Genomic DNA, 21,794 nt, shown 5'->3' on the forward strand with positions numbered 1-21,794 from the left:
AGTGTAATGTGGAGAGGATGGACTCAAGTGTAATGTGGAGAGGATGGACTCAAGTGTATTGTGGTGGAGGATGGACTCAAGTGTAATGTGGAGAGGATGGACTCAAGTGTAATGTGGAGAGGATGGACTCAAGTGTAATGTGGAGAGGATGGACTCAAGTGTAATGTGGAAAGGATGGACTCAAGTGTAATGTGGAGAGGATGGACTCAAGTGTATTGTGGTGAGGATGGACTCAAGTGTAATGTGGAGAGGATGGACTCAAGTGTAATGGAATGAAGAAAGAGACTCAAGTGTATGAGGGATAACACTAATGCCCATCTCTTCAACATTGTTGGTGCTTATGTAAAAATAAAAAAGTATGTTATGTATACCTGTATACTTAGCATAGGATGAGAAGGTATCTCTTGTGAAAAGGTTCAATGACATGTCTGATCCAACAATAGCAACCAGCGGCTCACCTCTTGAATACCCTCTATTAAAACAAAATTATTTTAATTAATTATTTCATTTATTATCAAACACAATACATTGTAATGCATAGAATACACAACTTTCAAACAAAACTACAATAAATAATGTTTACTATTTGCAGTAAAATATATAGTTATAAATAGTGAATCTTTAAAAATTTTTAAAAATTTCTATCTTTTTTTCTTCTATAAACAAAGTTAATTATTTATTATAGAAGTATAGTAGTATGTTATTTGTATAGTTTGCTTTGCATAATATCCTGCTTTGCATAAATAGTTTGATTTGCATTTGAAATTTGCATAAACCACTTGCCTACTACATGTTTTGCATATACACCCTGATTTGCATTCACTTCCTTTGAATATTCTTATATCCTATATTTCATCATTTGTAAACATTGCTTTGTATTAGTTTTTAATAAAATTCTAATAAAAATACTATATACCAGGCTTCAATAAACATTTACACAGACTATTAATAATCATTGATTTTCTATTGATAATAGTTCGATTCATATTATTGAGCAATCTTAAGTGCAATGTACTTTACTTCCAATATTCATAATTTAACAAACCATATTTAAATTACATTTTATTATTACAAACGAACCAAATCTAATAGTCACGTACTCTTCTTAATAATCTTATGAGAAATTACAATATTAAATCGAGTTTCCAAGGATATTTTCTTTTAATACAATGAGCCTTAGTACACATAGCTTATGCAAATGGTAAGGTAATCCAAGGTGTTCACACATACGTAAATTAATGGTCGAGGTTTATCGTTTACATTTAAAAGGTTGCTCAGGGTCCCTAGTTCAAATTTTAGAGTGATCATGGGTGTTTTTTGTCTTTTCGTGAAATTAGGCCATCTTAGTTATTGCCAATGCTTGTTTTCATTTCTCGAGTTCAATCCTTCCAGAAAGTCACTCTGCTTTTGTCAATTATTTACTTTTATTTGATTCTAAACAATTCATGCGCTTTCAGATCGAAATTCAAAAGTAAACATTTTTTAGGAATCGCTTGTGACTGACAGCTCTGCGTTATAAATGGGCGCATGTAGCTGTCGTACAAACGGCAAGGACGTGGATAAAGAGTGGAGTTAACCTACCATAGTTCACATAAGGCATTGGTTACGCGAAGCTGACACTAGCCTTATACCATGCATGTGAGCACACACCTTGGCATTTTAATCAGTGGATTACCTTACCATTTGCATAAGCTGTGCCAGTCTTGCGCCATACATGTGTACTAAGGCTCATTGTATTAAGTACCCTTAGTACACTCTGTGTAATATATTGAATAAATAAAAAAAAAATATACCCTTTGTATTTCAGAAATAAGAATAATTTATTACCTTGACTGGCCATCAATCTCGACCAAATATGTTTTGTTGCCAGGTGGCGTCACTTGCGTTTTCCTCCGCAAAGATATATTGGTTAATGGTCGAAACATGTTGGTTCTGAAAAGAAAAAGAAATGTTGGGTGATATTACAGGCAGTGTATCTTCTAGGCAGGTGTGATGGATTACCATGACTAAAGCTCTGTCTACACTATCAAAAACACTGACAAAAAAAGTGTGTTGTGCCCAAACATGGTAGTGATATGCCCAAATATGGTACTGATATGACATCACATAAAGTGTAGACAGAGCTTTACACTCAGTCGTCGTCGTTGTACTCTGGGTCCTCTAGATTGCTTTCAAAAAGAGCTGAGCAGTTCTATTATCATATAAATTAATATTATTTATAGAATAATGAATATATTTCTATCTAATAATGAATATGAAAATAAGCTGAGTGCTAGTATATGACACATATATACATATTTATAGTGAATCTGATGTTAATGTATGCCAAATTGCATGATTTTAAATCTTTTCACTTGAATAATTGTACTCAGTTGCTTCACCAAAGGACTGTGATTTATTTAAGACAAAACATAGCGCCAAAAATGATAGACGGATGTATTGTATACCGTATAACATGAGAGACGCTGTGAGAAATGCCATAGTTTCTGCACTGCTTAAGGCCAAATCAAGACAGCATTGTACGACTAGGCCCGAAAAAACGTCTTGACTCGCCGGGCCTCTTTGTATGACGAGTTGGCCTTTACAGTGAAGGAAAAAGATGATGCTAAAGATAAATGAACTGTATAAAGACACATACGTTGTTTTGGCCTTATTTTTAAAATGTCAACTACATGAAATACAAGACAAAACTCATACTGCCAATCAAAACAAGTTAAAATCTTTAGATAATGGTTATGCGCACGCTAAATAACAACGATCAATTAGCATCCTCAGTCAGAAAGTAAATAATCGCTCGGAGCACCGCCTCCTACATTGACTATGTTTACCATTATTCTGTCTGATACAGTTGATCAATACCAGAACAATCAGGCAACATGCATAATGCAAACATAGTTGTGAATTACCTGGCCTCGCTAACGATTTGAGAATGAGAGCAGTGCTTTGAAAATATATTACTTTACTTAGGAATCTCACGATAAATGGACCATCATGAAAACAAAATTTCATGTTGAAACAGACATTTTAAAGTAAAAAATCACTCATATATTAATCTTCTTTAAAACTTATATTGTGAAAAAGTCTAAAAAATCTATTCAGTCCAGAACAAAATTTTAAGGTTTAATAAAGCCCCTTTCTCACAGATGTGCCTGCAATATACCGGTATTATGTTGGCGTCGTGCCGGTATCGTTACCGGCATATACCCATTCTCATCGGACTATCGTGCCGGACATATAACCGGTATATACCAGCTTTCTGTGAGAAAGGAGTCGGGCATATTCGGCCAATAAAAGTCTCCGACTAAATAATTATTGAAGGCGTCCTTTATTGTTATTATTTTTGTCTAGCGATATATGGCGGCGAATTTTAAGTTACAGGTTATTATCTTCCTTAATAGCATAGTTATGCAATACATGCTGTGTACAGTATATTGCGCATATATTATACAGGTACAGCAATTAATTAGCCGTCATCGGCAATCTGTAAAACACCTTAGAAGGCTGTACAATTTACAAGGCGACGAAGGGTCAGGCACCAACAAAAGAGCTATGGCCTAGGCCTATAGATTAAGCTACAAATGTCTTTTTGTCCCCTTATTTAAGCAGCTCTCTTATCTCATTATCCCTCCAGTTCGACATTATTATTGTAAATTGAATCGGCACCAAAGTGATACACTTGACCGCGCAAGGTGTCAAAGCCTCGACGGGGAATTAAATATAACCCGGAATATAACGGCGTTACGTTGTCACAGAATGCCCGTCTGGCATTGCGGGGAATATCCCTAGAATATTACTAGGTCTAAAGCAGGTCATGTCGATGCCGGCATGATGCCAAGACGACCCGTTCTCACAGAAAATCATACCGGCATGGTAATGGTATATTCCCGCAATATTCCTGGCACACAGCTCTGTGAGAAAGGGGCTTATGTCGAACATTCATCATACTTAACCGATTTAATCATCAAGAATATTGCTAACAGCATTTTGTATTCGATAACCATATTTGACATTAACATTTTTTTTAAAAACCTTTTCCACTGCAGCACGATGGATGTAGAATTTAACCAATAGCTGATATTATTACTGGAATTTGGCAAATTTTGATGGGTAAATTCAAATATTAATTGTGTGGCACACTTTGACATGCATTTGTTTATTCATGTTTTTTACTTATCGTTAAGTAATAAATCACCAACATATATTCTACAACTCAATTTCAGTAAACACTAAGAAATGGTATAAGAAAATATATAAACATGATAGAAATGCTATAAACATAGATTAAAACGCAAGACAATTTTTAAGGAAAGTTTATATTAGGAAATGTTATTTTAAAGCATTTCTATATTAATTTTATCATTTTCTATGAATAAAATCCAGTAGTACGGTATATATATCTTTTTTGTACAGTAGTTGAATAATGACATAATGAATGTGTTGACTATGGTATACAGTATGTATGTCAATTCGTGGAGTGTATTACATTTACTTGTCAGATTCTAAAAGCACTACTGCAGGTGTATTGTGCAAGAAATGCATTCAATGATGACATTTAGACTTTACTGATGGGAGATTTATGATTTAATATTTAATATCTATGAATTACATATGTATACCATTATTGAATAATTAACTATATCATAAATTGTACGATAGAGATGTTCCACATTTAATAATTTTTAATTACATTCTGTAAATAAAAGATCATTACATTATATCTCTATAGTTTGTTGTCTCTATAGTGTTTTGTTGTTGTTAACATTTGTTATTACTAAACTGTATGATGTGTAAGCTGGATATATAAAAATTCACAAAGTTGTAGTGCAATTAGCCTAATCAATCAATCATCAGCACTAAAGACAAAAAAAAAAACACAAAATAAAATATCAGGGGAAATGATATGTAGGGAAATTATACTTTAGACAGAGAGTGCCCTTCTATCAATGTCATTTGTTGTAGTTTCATCAACCCCACAATTTATAATAAACTTCCCTATTGGCTTCCAATTGGCAAACTTTATTGGCTTAAAAAAACATATTTTACATGGATAATATTATTATTTGTTTTGATTTATTATATTATAGAAAAACATGATAAATGTGCACGCAATATTATTCAAATGTCCAAATATGGAAGTGAAATTTCTTTATTGTATATTTTTACTTGAGGAAAAGGAAACTATCTTAAACTTGTCATTTGTTTTTCTTACTAATTGTTAAGTTGATGTATTTAGATGACATAGATACGTTGCCTTTAGATGCATCCAGTATAAATTGTGAAACTTTATATTCTGATACAGTGTTTAATACAAGTTCACATCCAGATATAAATCAATATTGTTTGGCATTAGGTATAATAATAGTTAATGGCGAAGTTGGGCGTGTTTCTCTACTGAACAAGATGCTATTAGAGTTTAATGTCAAAGATCATAATACAGGCCTGTTTCCTCTGCATACAGTATCTTCAGAATAAGTTATAAATAATAAATTATAAAATATTGTATTACACAGTATGGTATATTTATACCGTATTGCTACAATTACTATCCTAGGTAGCCATGTTAATATTTTTAACGAAACAGCGTAAATTTATAAATAAATACCATATTTTAACCATAAATTTGGTGGGAAAATGAAGTATATTTTATATGGTACATTTTTTCGAGCATCATTTATACTGTAAAATATACAGTGTTTATTAGGCAGCAGAAACAGGCCCTATGAAATAAGATGCCAGAAATAGTAGAATGAAAACCTGCAGTGGAAGACCAACCACACAGCCTCTTGTGTCTCCTTTCTACACAGCAAATGTGAGTTTAAGCGATTTTAAGCGATTTTCATTCAATTCGACGCATTTAATATTACTTGTACAGTAGATAATTATATTCTTTATATTCTGGTTCTGGCATGGCAGTGAAAACTGAATTGCAGAACAACATTTTTAGTTTTTAATTTAAATATATATAAAAAGACAAGAGGATTATTTATAAAATAAAAGAATATGCTGTATTTATTAAAAGTACCAATGGTCTAACTGATTATTTTCACTTGAGTTGAGAGCCCTTGATCTACTTAGCTTGGCTAATCTGTCGGATCTTGATCTTAAAAGCTTAAAACATTAAACCATTCTTAATGAATCGGAATGGCCATCAAAATGAATACCTAAAGAAAAAACAAAAAAATACATATTCTCAAACACAAATGTATGCAACTTTTCAACATACTCTCAAACAAAACAAAACATCTTGAAGGTACTAACATTTAAATCCTCTATGACAGAAAGGTACAAATGTGGCATGTCAATGTTACTGTATTATTATTTAGGTATATTATTACTATGTTTAAGTCATACTCATTACAATAGATGCACAACAGCCGTGTAATACATTAAAACAATCATCTTTAATCATTATGAATTTATTTTGATAAAATTCATTGTCACAATATCATTTTGTTAAATTATACATTTATTTATTAAATATTATTATCCGCATATATTATACAATTTTGTAATCTCAGTGAATACATTGCAACATAACGTTCTCTGCCATAATTAATACCCCTTGGGGCAAGAATTAAACTGGTAAAAATAATCTTTGAAACAGGATGTATTAGACACAAAATGGATGGATTTGATATTCTTTCAGTCTTACTGTATCCCTTACGGAGAAATAATTGGAAATATAGAATTAAATAATCTTTCACATTGGCTGGCAAGGGATACATAAGACATAGATGAATGGCTTTGACATTCTATCCACCTTATACCTTAGGCAAATGAAGATTGTTGACTTTCATTTATCTTCCATTGCAAATAATAATAATAATACCACATTTATATAGCGCCCTTTTCATGAGTAATCATGCTCAAAGGCTCTTTACAAGCATTATTACCCCAGTATTTTTTGGGATCAAACACGTATGGAAACATACTCCCATAATGCAGCCGGTAACCAGCGCAAAGTTGTGTCTAGATCTAACTGGGTACCCATTTATACACCTGGGTGTAGTGTAGTGTACTGTAGTGGTAAACATGCTTTTCCAGAGCTCTGGGTTCAAACCTTAGTTTAGGCTAACACTAATAATTTATCTCTTCATTTAAACTGTTTCACAACCAAACCAGATAAAATTATTTATAAAATATTCTAATAATGGTGAAAATAGAACATTTCATCTTTCACTGAATGAATATAAAAGCCATCTGCACTCAAATTGCGTCACTCAATCATTAAATCACAATGTAAAGCTGTACTAATCGCTGAAAATAATAAATACATTAAATGGATATTGTTTTATTTAAGAAATTTGATAAAGTAACTTTTTAGTTTCATTTCTTGTCAATGAAATTGAAAGACGGTGATCGAAAACTATTCATTTTGTTGTTCTAATAGTTAATACAATGGAACAATACCATTAACAGTAACGGATCTAGGGTACAATAGATATTCTTTTTAAAATAATTTATATATAATATGACTGTATATGAAATCAAAATGTATATAAAGATTTATTTTTGCAAGTAAATATTCTTTTCATTCTCTGACACAGTGGTGGTGCCAGAATTTGCCCAACAGAGGGCCATATGCACTAAGCTACAACTGAAGCGCTGACGATATTAGACATTTAAGAGTAGTTTTAGTCACTTTTTAAAAAATGAAAATCCTTATGGGAACACATTCGCCCCGACAATCAAGGTCAATCCTCTTTGACGGGGTCAAACACCCTCCCCATCCCAAATGTTCTGGCCTAGAAGCTTTAAATAAAAAATCTTATCTATAATTTGATATCTGCTTTTGTCAATTTGATGAGTTTTAATTTTTTTAAATAGATAGATATAAAACATATCTGTCGACTTAAAAATTTTGACAATTTGTTAACATTTATTTATAGAATTTATAAAAAAAATCAATCATAAATCTTTATTTAAAACAGTATTTGAATTTCAACAGTAGTATTTCATGTTGTTGTCTCCCTTAAGACTTACCTAGATAAAGTTAATGATCCTAGATTATTAGTATCCAGGCAAGTCTCAACAACACTAGTCAAGTATCAAATATATCAAGCAGTGTTAAGCTGTGATTATGCAACCAACAATAACAATTAAAGAAGTTAGTATTGTCCCCCTGAAAATAAAATGTCTGTTGAATATGCCATTTTAATGTCACATAATAGTTATCGTTGAACAAAAATTAGATCGAAAAAAAATGTATTTGCCTGAAAAAACAGTAATCTAAAGCAAAAAATAGTCAAATTGACTGCCAGCCAATGGATTTTTGGTTGAATTTAAGTGAAAACATTTTTTTCGCTTTTTTTTCTACGAAAGTGATTAATTTGATTAAAATGATAAAATAATCTATTCAAAGTCTGATTTTATTAATCTTTATTTTTCATGATTTTGGGAACAATACATCTTTAAGCGACAATTAACCGATAAAGTTCCTGTTGAAACAGGTTTAACCGATTTTGCTCAAGAAAAATTAACCAATAATGATGTCAATCAAATCTCATGAAAAGATTAAGCATCAGAAATTGCCTATAGTTGTTTAAATAGTTTTCATTTCAACTGGTTCCCAGTGAAGTTACGCTAAGATGTGTAAAGTTTAATTTTTTCCATTTTTTATTATACTTTTACCTTTAATTTTTATTCAATTTTTACATAAATATCCTGTAATTCAGCCCCGACTGCGATGACAATATTTGTTTAAGAAAAAAAACTAGGATTCTAATTTCAAGCATAACTGCCTGTTAATTAATAACAACAGGGGTAAACACACTTATATTCATTTATGACACTCAGACAGGAGTGCAAATGGTTACCTGAAGATTGATGTCAAAACTTCTGGGCATCTGCAGTACTTAATAATTAGTTGCATCTTTAAGATTTAGTCCCAAGGGAGGAAAGGTAATTCATATTTTGGCATTCCATATGATTGATTTTGGTAATCAATTTATTGTACAGCACTACTAGCCAAAATGGATGATATGAAACTATAGCCTTAGATTGAAACTATAGCCTTTGATTGAAACTATAGCCTTTGATTAATCAATCAAAAATTAATTCAAATCAATATATCATTTCAAATTAAATACAATAACATTTACTGATAATCAAATTAAAAAAAAATAAACAAATATAAAAGCACTGTAAGTGTAACATGAAAAATCTATTCATCTGTATTAATACTATTATCTATACATTTTACAGTATCATATGCAGCTTCTGTGATACAGTGTTACATATGTATCACATCTGACACCTGTATCATAGGCCAAGCCTATTGTAACATAATACAGGTGTCACATGTAATACGTGTGACACAGTATTATAGAATATGGATATGATACTGATATTATTATGGCAGTGATGCCATTATATGTAGAGATACAGTACAGAAAATTTGGTGATATTAACACAAAAAAATTAAATTGTAAATTTTAAACATTTTTCAATTTATATTATGACAGCATGTTGAATGTTGAGGGAATTAATTGATTTATAATTAATCAGCATCCAATCAATCACAAGTAGGTTTATAGATTGGTCACATAATGTGTTATTATCCTATAATAATAAATATTTTGCTCTATTGCTCTGTCTAAACTATCAAACTTTATGTGTGATGTGCCCATGTATGGACATGATGATGTCATCACTACTATATTTGGGCATAGCACTCCCATATTTGGGTACATCACACATTTTGTCAAACTACAGTAGTTTAATAGTGTAGACAGAGCTTAATAAGTGATTGTTCACTTTTCAAATTAAAATTGGAATGACGGTCAGAATTGCTATTATACATGTAATGTTTTCTGTTACTATGGAGCTAAGGTTTCACTGATAGACTATGAGGCACCGTTTTGTCATACAAACACGGTCGGTCTGCTAGAAATCTGTGCATGCTCATTGGTGCTTAGCCTAAATTCAGCATTTTACTTTTTTGTAACCATGCAAATTTAGGTGTATCTCGACTATACCGAATAAGACCGTGAAATATTAGGGCAAGAGAAGAGATCTAATTTGTTGTTGTGTTGTAGAATAGTAAAACAAAGCAAGGACTAATGAAAAAAATATGTGTATATTGCTGATTGTACCTATGGCAATACTATAAGTTAGGCTGGGATATTTGGGCCTACTACTACTAGTTAGGCTTAGGGCATTTTGGCCTACTACTACTAGTTACCGTAGGCTTAGGAAATTTGGGCCTACTACTAGTTAGGCTTAGGACATTGAAGCCTACTACTACTAGTTAGGCTTAGGAAATTTGGGCCTACTACTAGCTAGGCTTATGAAAAAAAGGCACGGAATATCTTTAATACAAGTATACTCTGTCATATATAGTTTACTGCTGGAGTTTGTGAAAGACTTTAGCATTATTGTCACGATCCACTCATTTTCTTACTGGCTGTGTGTAGACATTACCATGCACTAACCTAAATAACCAAAAATCTTTCACACCCATCCAACGATCCTAGTGATGTCTAAATTCCAGCAAACCAAGATCAACAGGTGTTTTAACATTTTAAAAATAGTATATCAATTAACAAAAGAAAATTGCTAAGAAATCATTTCAAACAAACACAGTACAGTACGCCTAACCCCAACAATAGTCATATCCAAGAATAAGGATAAAAGCATGCACAACTTAAATACATACACTGCATCTACTATTAACTTTAGAGTTTCAATGAGTATCTCGAATCTAATGCATGGAACTCTAATGATGAACTAACAATTTCATCTTTACCTTGTTTTTCCCTATGTACTATCAACAACAGGTAATTCAGTATACACAGAATTTGTGTTTATGTCAGGTACAATGAAATAGCCATACTAAGTACTGTATAATAATTAAATTAAATAGCTATTGAAGGTACTCACTGTGATAATAAAATGATGCAAATAAAACAAGCGTCTTCACGTATTGTTGACTTGGTCGATAATTGAAATCGTTCAACGTTGTTGCGTGATGGTCACACAAGTATATAGGCCTACTTCTTCTCGTAATCGACTGTATATTAATATTCCTGTGTTTGTGTGAAGAGAGATCATTTTATACAGAAACAGAGTAGCACATGCACAAAGCTATGTAATCAAGACAAACCCATACAAGAGCACGTTCATCACTGCTTCATGCATTATTCATAAGCTTCTTTCTTAACCAATCACGCTATTCTAGTTTCTAGATTTCTAATAACTTCTATCTGAATGTACGGTTCTAAAGCAAGACAGTTTAGTGTGTGTGACTCAACTTGTATAAATTTATATCTTATGAATAATGCATGCATTTGCACATGGTTACACATGCATGAATTTGTTGGGTTAAGTTATGAAACGTGAAATTTATGCCAGACATATTAAAATGAAAGGTATTTCAAATTTCAAAATGAGTTGTTTATATATTATTATTATCCATGGTTATATTATCATCTAGATATATTTTCTTCAAATGACAGCACCTGTATCTGCAGGCAAAAATATAACTATATAATATAATAATAATATAACATAATAATAATAATAAATTTACAGTACAGTATATTTTACAATATTTTTGGTAGCAGAAATGGGCCTCAGAAGGTAATACAAACCAAAATATTCTTAACTTTCATTTTTTTTAGAAATTTTTATATTATTAATGTTTCTTGTCCAGCAAACATTAAAATAGGATTTTAAATGGGGTGTCTAGAAAACTCAGATATGTCTGAGTTTTCTAGATCTAGAAAACTCAGATATCAATATCTGGGTTTTCTAGTTCCAAAATGGAACTAGAAAACTCAGATTATCAAATGACATGGCATCACAAAACCAGCGTAGTGTTGGAAATAATTTTTTTTTAGATTTCTATATATTCGTAATCTATATCTTTAAAATGAACCGTTGTTTATTAAAATTGGTTTATTAATGAAAACATACGAGTCACTTTCTAGTTCAGGAAATCTTCATTTTGAGAAAATCAACAATAGATAGATAGATAGATCTTTCTTTATTCTAGATATTCATTCAATATTTGTACATTGTTCTTCCTTGAAGTTTAGTTAACACTTACAAATATAAACAATAAAAATGGAAAATTATAAAAACGTTTTTAAAGACTACAATATCACAGAAGCAAGAGAAAAATACAGTTAGATCAAATATGAAGTAGCGACACCAATTAGCTTGGCTTGGCCTAGCCCGCAGATCAACGCGACAAGACTCTTTGTCAAAACTCGCTATTTTCTTCTCCATAACAGCAAACTAGTCGAAAATATCACTGTGTGGTACATAATATTATATTTTTTAAAAATATATATGGATAAAAATAACTATTAACTTCCTCAATATTCACAAAATGTTGAAACGTGTATTCGAGAAACTACGGAAGAAATCATGCTGTTCATCGTAAACAAAAGCGTCAGCCAATCAGAGAGCGTAATATATCTCTATAGCCAATCACAGTCAAGGATTCACAAATTCTTGTCAGAAATTTCAGCAACCTAACACCTTAATAAAACCAATTTCCATTGGCTAGATTAAAAAAATCCCTTAGGTTGTTAACAATTATGGTAGCTGATATATTTTTGAACAGATAGGTACCAAACATGACGTGATTCGGTTTAGCGGTTTGTTTACAAAATCGCCGTAAAGAAAGTTGATTTTTGAGTAAACAAAAATACAATTTCCTAATGATTTTCAATGGAAACGACTTAAATAATTGCAAAATACACATACTTGTGATATTTTTTTATGAACAAGAGTTTGATATGTTAAAGATTAGTGCAATTTTGAAATGGAAAGGTTAGGCCGTTTTTCACATTCTGAACTTCAAGGCTAAATATCTCAGAAATTCGGGTTGCGACTCTGCGCCGCTTTTGTGATGCCAGGCTTTAAATGTTTGGTTGGTAGGTCATTTGGATCATTCCATTATTAATCAGAAGGTAGCTCATTTGAAATACTAGAGTATTATTAAAACTGATTACTGTGTACGTTTTCTTACTAATATTGTAACATGTAAAAGCGGCTTAAATCATAAAGAAAATACAGTGCATGTTACCGTTAAAATGTAGGCTTAAAAATGAGGTATGTACGAGTTGGTTGAGGTACGAGGTACTGTTTAGTATTTCAAATATGCTAACCTCTAATAAAAATGGAATGATTCAGATCTTGTCTGAGTTTTCTAGATCTAGAAAACTCAGATATCTGACTTTTCTAGATCTAGAAAACTCATATCTGAGATCTGAGTTTTCTAGACACCCTTTTAAATGGGCTGTGTAAAGACCCCCTTCAAAAGAGGTCATTTAATATCAATCATTTTATAGTTTTTGTACAGTATTTTATTTTACTTTGATAAAATAAATGTGGACTGGACCTAGGATTTAATGCAAATTATACATTGTCCAAGTCGTTAACCATCTGTAAAATTTTGTATCTGTTCACGACGATTATACACCAAAAAAGATCCATAATCCAATCCAAGGTCCAAATTAAAGTCAATGAATGCAGATAGTACCTCAATATGATGTTACTAAATCAAATTCTCCCTATTATTTCAGTACAATATTATAACAGTTTGATGTAGTCAGCTCTCCCAAAAATGTCCAGAAGAATGGGAAATTCACCCAATACAGTAGAGCCTCTGTTTTACGTACCCTGATTTTACATTCCCTTGATTTTACGTACACTTAAAAATGACCGATGACATCATCATTTTCTTACATTGAGGGCGAAATTTAACAACAACGCACAAAGCCATGTCTATTAATTATGTGAGGAACTCTGCTGTGTGAGGCAAGCAAGCTTAACACGTGCATTCTCTCTACAGCAGCAACTGTTTTTATTGATAGAGGCAAGGCCTAGATAGTGACCACCTGCATGCTGTACAGTAGGTAAACACGGCAGCCTTTTTAGCTATGATCTACGTATTTGGGGTCAAATTAAGGTCAACCTGGATTTTTTGGATCCCATGTTTTATGTATGCCTTTCGGTCACATACCGTACCTAAAATGAAGGTTCTACTGTACTGGGTTGATGCCGGGCATTTAATCAATAATAATGTTTACCCTTTAACCTGTTTATGCAATTATTTACCATGTTTTTTTTAAAAAGGTAAATCCCACAGGCTGACCCTCATAAACCTATAGATACATTGAAACAAACCAATTCAAATCTACATTATTGCAGCAATAAAATATAGGTAATGCTGCAGTAGCTGCAGTAGAATAATTTTGGATAATAATGTTTACTACACATTGATGGCTAATTAATTACTCAACATTAGTATTAGTGATCTGCATTCAAACTCACTTCCTTATATTTGATTGAAAAGCTCATAAAGAAATGATTATTAGTAATAACACTTTATGACCTACCTAAATCCTTACTGCCACTAGCGTCTCTTTCGCTCATCAAAAAGATTCACAATTGACCTTATGAATTGCAATCGGTTCTACTAATTCTATGAGAAGGATTTGATTTAAGAAATAATAACGATAACGTCATAGGATGACGTAACAAAGGCCACTGGAATAAACAAAGAGAATGACGTAACAATCATTGAAAAGAATCAAACCTTACTGTATTACACCAACATCGACATTCACAATGTAAGACATGTGATTTATCTACATTTATCAAAACCCAGCAACGAAATTATGCTGCACATCTGATTAGATCCGATAATGATCGGATGACGAAAAAGCTATTCTTCCAAGATGAAAAATGCTCGAAGCATGGTAGAAATACGAACACGTTATTCAAACAAGTTCTAGATAATGTTGGAATGGTCAAACAAGCCTTCATTAACAACTCGAAGGCCCGCTTATTTTGAATCAGCATTTATTTATCATATGCCATCTAGAACACTCTGTCAGAGTTAGAGATTAAATTTTTATACAATATATATATATATATATATATATTACCAAGCGTGAAGCCGATCTTTTTTAAAGACGACGACGTGTGTAAGGACAGAGAAAGCTTTTTAACAGAGGAAAAAATCTACTTCGCACTGTGTGAACTAATTAACGGCGGAAACCTTATTAATATTGGAATACAACGAATAAGAAACCTCTGAAGGATTTACCTAAATAGACATGAAGACAGGGTAACTCTAAACACGTAATTGTATACGATACAAATCCATATCTCCAATCGAACAACAGTGTTATAGTATTAATAAAAGACGTCTCGATCTCTGTTCATATTGATGAATTTAAGGTTTGTTTAAACAAACTTGGATGCAAGATAATAGGAGACATTCAGTATGTGAAATTTAGAATTAACGGGAAGCTATCCCAGTTCGTTAATGGTGACAGAGCTGTCATAGTAGCACCATTCAAAGACAGTCTACCACGATTCACAAAATCAATGGATTTAATGCGAGGCTGTTCCATAAAGACAGGCTTGACAGAAGTAACAAATGTTTCAACTGTAATGAAGATGGTCACAAAGCCAACCAATGCCCAAAAAAGTTTCAACTTACGTGCAAAAAAATGCGGAAATGATGGGCAAAATGAAAAAGTCTGTACCTCAAAAAATAGACTTACCACTGATCATCATGACACATAAGTTAACAAAAATAGTGAACAGAATAAGACAGCAAAATGTACTGCATCAATGGAATCACTATCACCCCAACGAGAAACTTTTAAAACCAACCACAGGGGAAAAGTTTACCCAAGAAATGTTCGACAAAATTGTGAAAGAAAAAACTTCTACAACAAAGGAAACGTCGAGCAATCATATTCATAGTAACAATAACGAATCAATCATCAAAGAAAGTGAAGAAGAAGAAACAAATGAAAACAAAGAAATTCCTGGTCTCAGGCTTGCAACTACAGTAACAATATTCAAAGTAAAATTACATCATCCATCGTGGCACCAACTCAACCCAAAGCAAAGAACAATAGTCAAGAACACAATCAAGAACAAGAACAGACACCTTCAAAGACTTCCGACGAACAAGTAAATCAGAAATCAAACAACAGCTCATCATCTAGTGCTGTGAAAAAACCCAAAAAGAAAAGAAAATGTCGTGCAAGCAGCAAGTCTCCTTACGGCCAATTTACACAGACGAGCGGTAAGTTTTAGAGGGACTAAATAATAATGCCTAATAACGTACTAATAAAATGTATATTTTCTTTTCACTATCTTTATACGAACAAGTCACGTCGTAGGAGTTTGTATTTCTGAATAAAGTTGCAAAACTAGGCTAGGCCTACTACGGCACTCGTATTTATTGTCATCTTTGACTCGACGGAAGCAAAAAAAAAAGTTGTTGATAGATGACGTTATTTCAATCATGTCGTTGGTTGGCCAGAATCCATTATCGCGCGGTATTTTCACAAAATCAAATCTGTTTCGATCCTGAGCGGATTTCCACTCAACCGCTCCGCGTTCTGTGTAAATGGTCATAAGAAATAACATAGATTCTATTTTTGCGTTTTCCGCTCAACTTTACCGCTTTAAATGGATTCGGATAGTCGGGATTTTTACAGGTGTAGTGAAGGGGGGGGGGGGGGAAAGATCTTTTTTATGCAAAATGAAATGGGGAGGGAAGATGGAACACTTGGGGAGAGGGGTTTGGATGGTGTTTTAGTCCTACTAGCCTATGCTGTTAGATGTAATGTGCCTGTTGGCTACTGTAGGTATCAATGGTTAATCAGTTGTCATACAAAAAGTTAAGCACTGCTGATCACTAGTTTGAAAATGGCCACCCCATGGTTCACAATCCCACATCATTGCTAGGCCAAAACTAACATTTTAAAGGATATTTGTTAGAGGGTTTATGGTCAACAGTTTTTTTCATCATATAGCCAATGAATTGAATGTATGGGTACCAAAACTGAAAACTTTCAATTTTGGCAAAGGAAGTACTGTAGGAATACCTTGGGTGTCATTCAAATGCTGGAGCAATAAACATCACTGCCTTGACTGAAACATTGTACTACAATTTTAATATGACACTTTAATAGTTTTCACATCACCATATTTTAAATAGGCAATAATAATAAAATCCCAAAGGTGGCATTGATCATTTTTGAATGAATATAAATGATGTATTAAATGCAAATGTAGCATACTAATAATGTAATATTCACATAAAGCATCTAGGCTGAAGGTGAAAATAACATGCCTCCTTTTATTAGTTGCACCAGCTACAATAGGAGGGAAGGAGAGTACTTAGCAAGTCTAAATAAAGCCAGCAAATTGAATTTCGGCCTGTAAATTGTTGACACCTAGGTATTACTGAAGCCACAAGAACATTAATTTTACCAGTAGGCCTAATCTAATGTTTTTCTATTTTATTAATGGTAGCCTTCACCTAAAGTTTATTTCTTTAGAGTTATTGTGATCACCATCCACATTTATAAATAATAAAAGATTTATTAAGAAAATGTATGTATTATTTGTGGAAAAATAATAAACAAACAAAACTGTGTAAGGTTTTTCTCTTATTTTACCAACATAGGCCTTTCTGTTATTACCCATAAGACCTTTCTTTTATTTTACCCACAAGGCCTTTCTTTCATTTTTTTTACCCACAAGGCCTTTCTCTTATTTTACTGATCATAACTGGAAAATGGTCCAGAATGTATCATGAAACACAGTTGATTGAAAGAACAGGCAACGAACATGCAAGGAAACCTAACCAAATGTAGTACGATACAAATACATAAAAATTAATTATTGTGTATGATTTTATGATTTTGATACATTATTTTAAGCAAAAGGATACAAGATACAAAGCCACCTACAATTCCATTTAGTGGGAAGTGGGAAGATAAAAATACAAAATTAAATTTTAAATTAAAACGAATTAAGAAATTGTATTTATTCAATACATGACATGCCGGGAAAGCCTTTAGGGCACAACTTGGTTGACACCTGTGCATTAAAATATAATAAGACTCACCTTTTAAGCAGTCATTAACAGTAGCAGTAGAAGATGGAATAGCGTTCAAGATGAGTGCAAGGTCTGTAAAACAATATTAAAATAAGAGTACTTAACCTTTTGTTCAAAACCCAAATTAGATTCTTTTACACATACAGAAAACTCACACTTATGACGAAGAAACAATAAAGACAAATCAGTGAGCCACGACGAATAACAGAATTAGCTCATCACGTCATTTGCGTGACCAAAGGATATTGAAAATAGCCCAAACATAGCTCAAGTGAGTACTTGATAATTCAGGCCTTGTCTTTTAAGGAGAGTGAGTGCGATCACTCACCTGACACACTCCTAAACTGCACTTGAGGAGTGTGCGATTTACAACATGCCTAAATTTGGTAAACTTCTACACACCAAAATACAAACAGCACACCTACAACAGGAGTGCAATTTGTAGCACACCTATGATTTTCAAAAGACAAGCCTGATAATTAGTTTTATCGGAAGTTAAATTTATTATACAATAAAGACAATGTTTGCAATTAGGCTTATGAAAGAGGAAAAATATCTAAATTTGAAAAAATAAAATGCAAAGATAAAAGACTAAGTTTTCTTCATTTTATACGTTTTTTAAAAGTATGGATTCACTAATTGGTTAATATATAAATGGGAGAATATTTTCATTGGTTAAGAAGTTGACCGCTATTGAATGAGGCCAGCTTGAATAGTTAGGCTCATCAATTTGATTTTTACCTACTGCCACAAGGAGGTTATGTAGAAAAGCCTATATTATATTTATATTGGGAAGTTATACTTAGGCACTATACATTTACTCGGAGTTCCGTTTTTTCTAGTTATCATTTTGTTTGCTATAGCTTTTGTCTCAAGTACGACTACAATACGTATTACTTATCGTTAAAGACAACCAATTGAACAAGTTTTATTATAAATAATGTTATTATTTGACGGTTGCAGAAAAGACATATAATGGCCGAAATCAATATGTTATTAACTGGTAATCATGTACAATTCAAAAATAAAAATATTTACATGTCTACAGTATACAAAATTGCAATTTAACACTGCATGTAATAATGTGTAAAGATGATCTTTAATATGTTACAATCTATATATAAATTATGGTTAATTCTGACATAGGCAAGCACAATGGCAGAATTTTACATTACTATAATATAATTGAGATTGATGATACATATACATTTCATATTCAAAATAGTGTATAACATAATACAGTATTTTGCTTTCCATTCATCTAATAAATTTATACCAAATCAAACTTTGTAATTAATAGAGGGCTCACTACTGAACATAAACTGCATGGAGGAAATAATAATATGCTTTAACAGTACTCGCATACTTTCCCTACATGTTTCAGTCTATTTTAAGCTCATAAATTATATTTTACAAAAATAAATCCTATTGCGATAATTTTGTTTGTTTTTAAATGGTTATGTGAAAAAATATGTATACGATACGATAAATAAACAAACAAAAACAAAAAAATATTACTATAATTATAATTAGAAAAATAGAAACATTAAGCGGATGGATGATATGAAATATCTATGTTAAAATATTGTATTTCTTTGCTATGTATATTGATACTTTATCTGCTGAGGGGAAAAATTTAATTCACATATGAAAAATTTTAATTGGCAAACACTAGAGAGAGAATTGATTATTCTGACAATAAACGTGTTTCTCGCACATTGTTCGCGAATTTTGCATACTCCATGATGTTCAATATTTTCGTTCCCAAATGGAACTATCGCTGGTCTATGATGTTATGTTTTATATTATTATGCCTATCCCCACCGGCATACAGTATGACCGGTTGGGCCGCCGACCAGTGCGTCTTTTATGACATTTCACATAGTCTAGTGTACTGTATTATTCCTAATAAACGCCCCACCCCTAATAATAAACGCCCCCCCCCCCCCCTTTATTTATTTTTTCTAATTAACACACCTAAGTGCCCAATCTATATAAACAGAGGATTCCCACGTTTAGAATTGGTTTCAGCTCGGAAAGTCACATTTTTCAGCGACTGTGATAACGATGTACGATAAAAGCGTGACAAAACATGTACGAAAAACACGCTGTTTCTGTTGTGAAGGACAACGAAGAACGGTGCATCGTTGGCCATTTGCCACAAGAGCAATCCAAGATTTTAATTTTTTTTTTAAACATAAAGGCGAAGTAAAAGTAAAAATTACAGCTAAACGCAGGCACAGTAGCATAGCAGGGGGTTTGGAGGTACCCTGTGAACTTATTTGTTGCACACCCAAAAAAACATTGATTGACCGTCTGAAGCAACCTGTTTAGGGTAGCCTAGGTAGGCCTCGTATAGGCCTAGGCTCTATTTATGATTTTTACATTTCACCCCTAACAAACACCCCCCCCCCCCCACCTTTTTAAAAAATGCAACGCCCCGGGGGCGTTTATTAGGAACAATACGGTATGTAGTACACAAGTTCATCATGGTCTTTAGGTTTATTGTATTATAAAAATAAATAATATATAATACTACAATTTTGTTGGCTTAAACCTCTATAACAACACAAAGGAAAGTAGTTTATTGTAATTTTAATAATTTAATTGTTTTTAATCTTTCAAGTTAAAAATTCAGTGCACTCCATATGATAATATTTTTCTCGTGTATACCACGTGAAGTCATGTCTTTCATTCAGGCTAATAAAGTATTGACATTCTTCAAATGAGGTTTATAAATATTATTTTGTATTTACTAATCATTTAAAATCATATTTTATTGAATTTACTTAACTACACCGTCGTGACACACACAATTTATCATGTCCAAAAAACAGAAGGTGCAATTCATTCAGTCAGTCTTTGGGAAAAATACTTTTGCCACCCGGAAGTTTGGAACAGGTGTGCAAGACACTTTACATATGATCGAATGTGAACACCATAAAATGCATTTTTTTTCTGGGCTTCCCCCCGTGTATTTGCTCTTTACGATCATATGTGCCCCCGCAAAAATAATCCTGGATCTGCCCCTGCCTATACCCATTAGGGCCTAACTAGGCCTACCTTCTACTTATTTAGACTACCTGTAACCTAGCTAGGCCTAGTACTAGGCTAGTTTAAGTTAGTTACTAGTAGTAGTAGGCTAGTAGTACTACACTAGATAGAGGCCTAGGCCGGCCATTCTAGTCTAGCTAGCTCCTCTAAGTAGTAGGTCAGGCAGAGTAGGCCTAGGCCCTAGCCTATAGGTAGGGCCAGGCTAGTTAGTTAGTAATAGCTAGACTAGTAGGCCGCCGGCCGGGCTAGGCCTAGGCCTAGGCCTAGTTTAGGCCCTAGCTAGGCCTAGTAAATATCATGCTATATTAAACAACTATAAATTAGGTTGCATCACTTCACAATATACCTTTCCAAGCTTACAATAACCATAAAGAGGAATTAGTTTAGTGCATTTAGCTGATAAATAATAATACAAATCAATGCAACAAAAACTAAAGAAAGGCAGACGATCTCCCATGCACACGTGCACGCTCAGCTCCAATCTCAGTTTTGTTTACCAAAATAGAACCGTCCAAAATACTTAATTTCTCAAAAAGAAGATTGTACTTTTAAATAATTTTAGTATACGTACAAAAAGAAACATAACTCACTATTAAAAACTAGACTATGCATAGGCCTAGGCCCAGTTGTTTAAAAAACATAAAATCGGTATTTTAAATTCCTTACATTACATATAGTAAAATGGAATATTCTTAAGCGCAAACATTATAGAGGGCGTCAAATCATTTAAGCATATTTAGCCGAAAATCATAATCAGAAAGGTCATTCCACAAACTTCTATAACTTATATAAATTCTACAATTCTCTAAAGAAAAAGAATTTCCTCTTACATTTATCCGATCCTTAGGCCTAC

At 32.7% G+C, this 21,794-nt stretch overlaps 1 protein-coding gene across 4 annotated transcripts in view; it reads right to left on the reverse strand.

Annotated features, from left to right (window-relative positions):
- Positions 1–17,961, reverse strand: part of LOC140056924 (WD repeat-containing protein 89-like) — a 72,500-nt gene extending 54,539 nt beyond the window's left edge. For 3 of the 4 annotated variants that reach the window (XM_072102452.1, XM_072102451.1, XM_072102449.1), the window contains exons 1-3: positions 10,882–11,071; positions 1,828–1,932; positions 372–472 (exon numbers count right to left, since the gene is read on the reverse strand). In XM_072102452.1, the coding sequence (XP_071958553.1) occupies positions 372–472; positions 1,828–1,925 (199 nt within the window). In that variant the 5' untranslated portion in view covers positions 1,926–1,932; positions 10,882–11,071. Of the gene's footprint in view, positions 1–371; positions 473–1,827; positions 1,933–10,881; positions 11,072–17,896 lie in introns of those variants that run through there. The other variant, XM_072102450.1, reaches the window with a different exon arrangement.
- Positions 17,962–21,794: the final 3,833 nt, after the last annotated feature.

Source organism: Antedon mediterranea, chromosome 8 (assembly GCF_964355755.1).
Source record: "Antedon mediterranea chromosome 8, ecAntMedi1.1, whole genome shotgun sequence".
Classification (NCBI taxonomy): Eukaryota; Metazoa; Echinodermata; class Crinoidea; order Comatulida; family Antedonidae; genus Antedon; species Antedon mediterranea.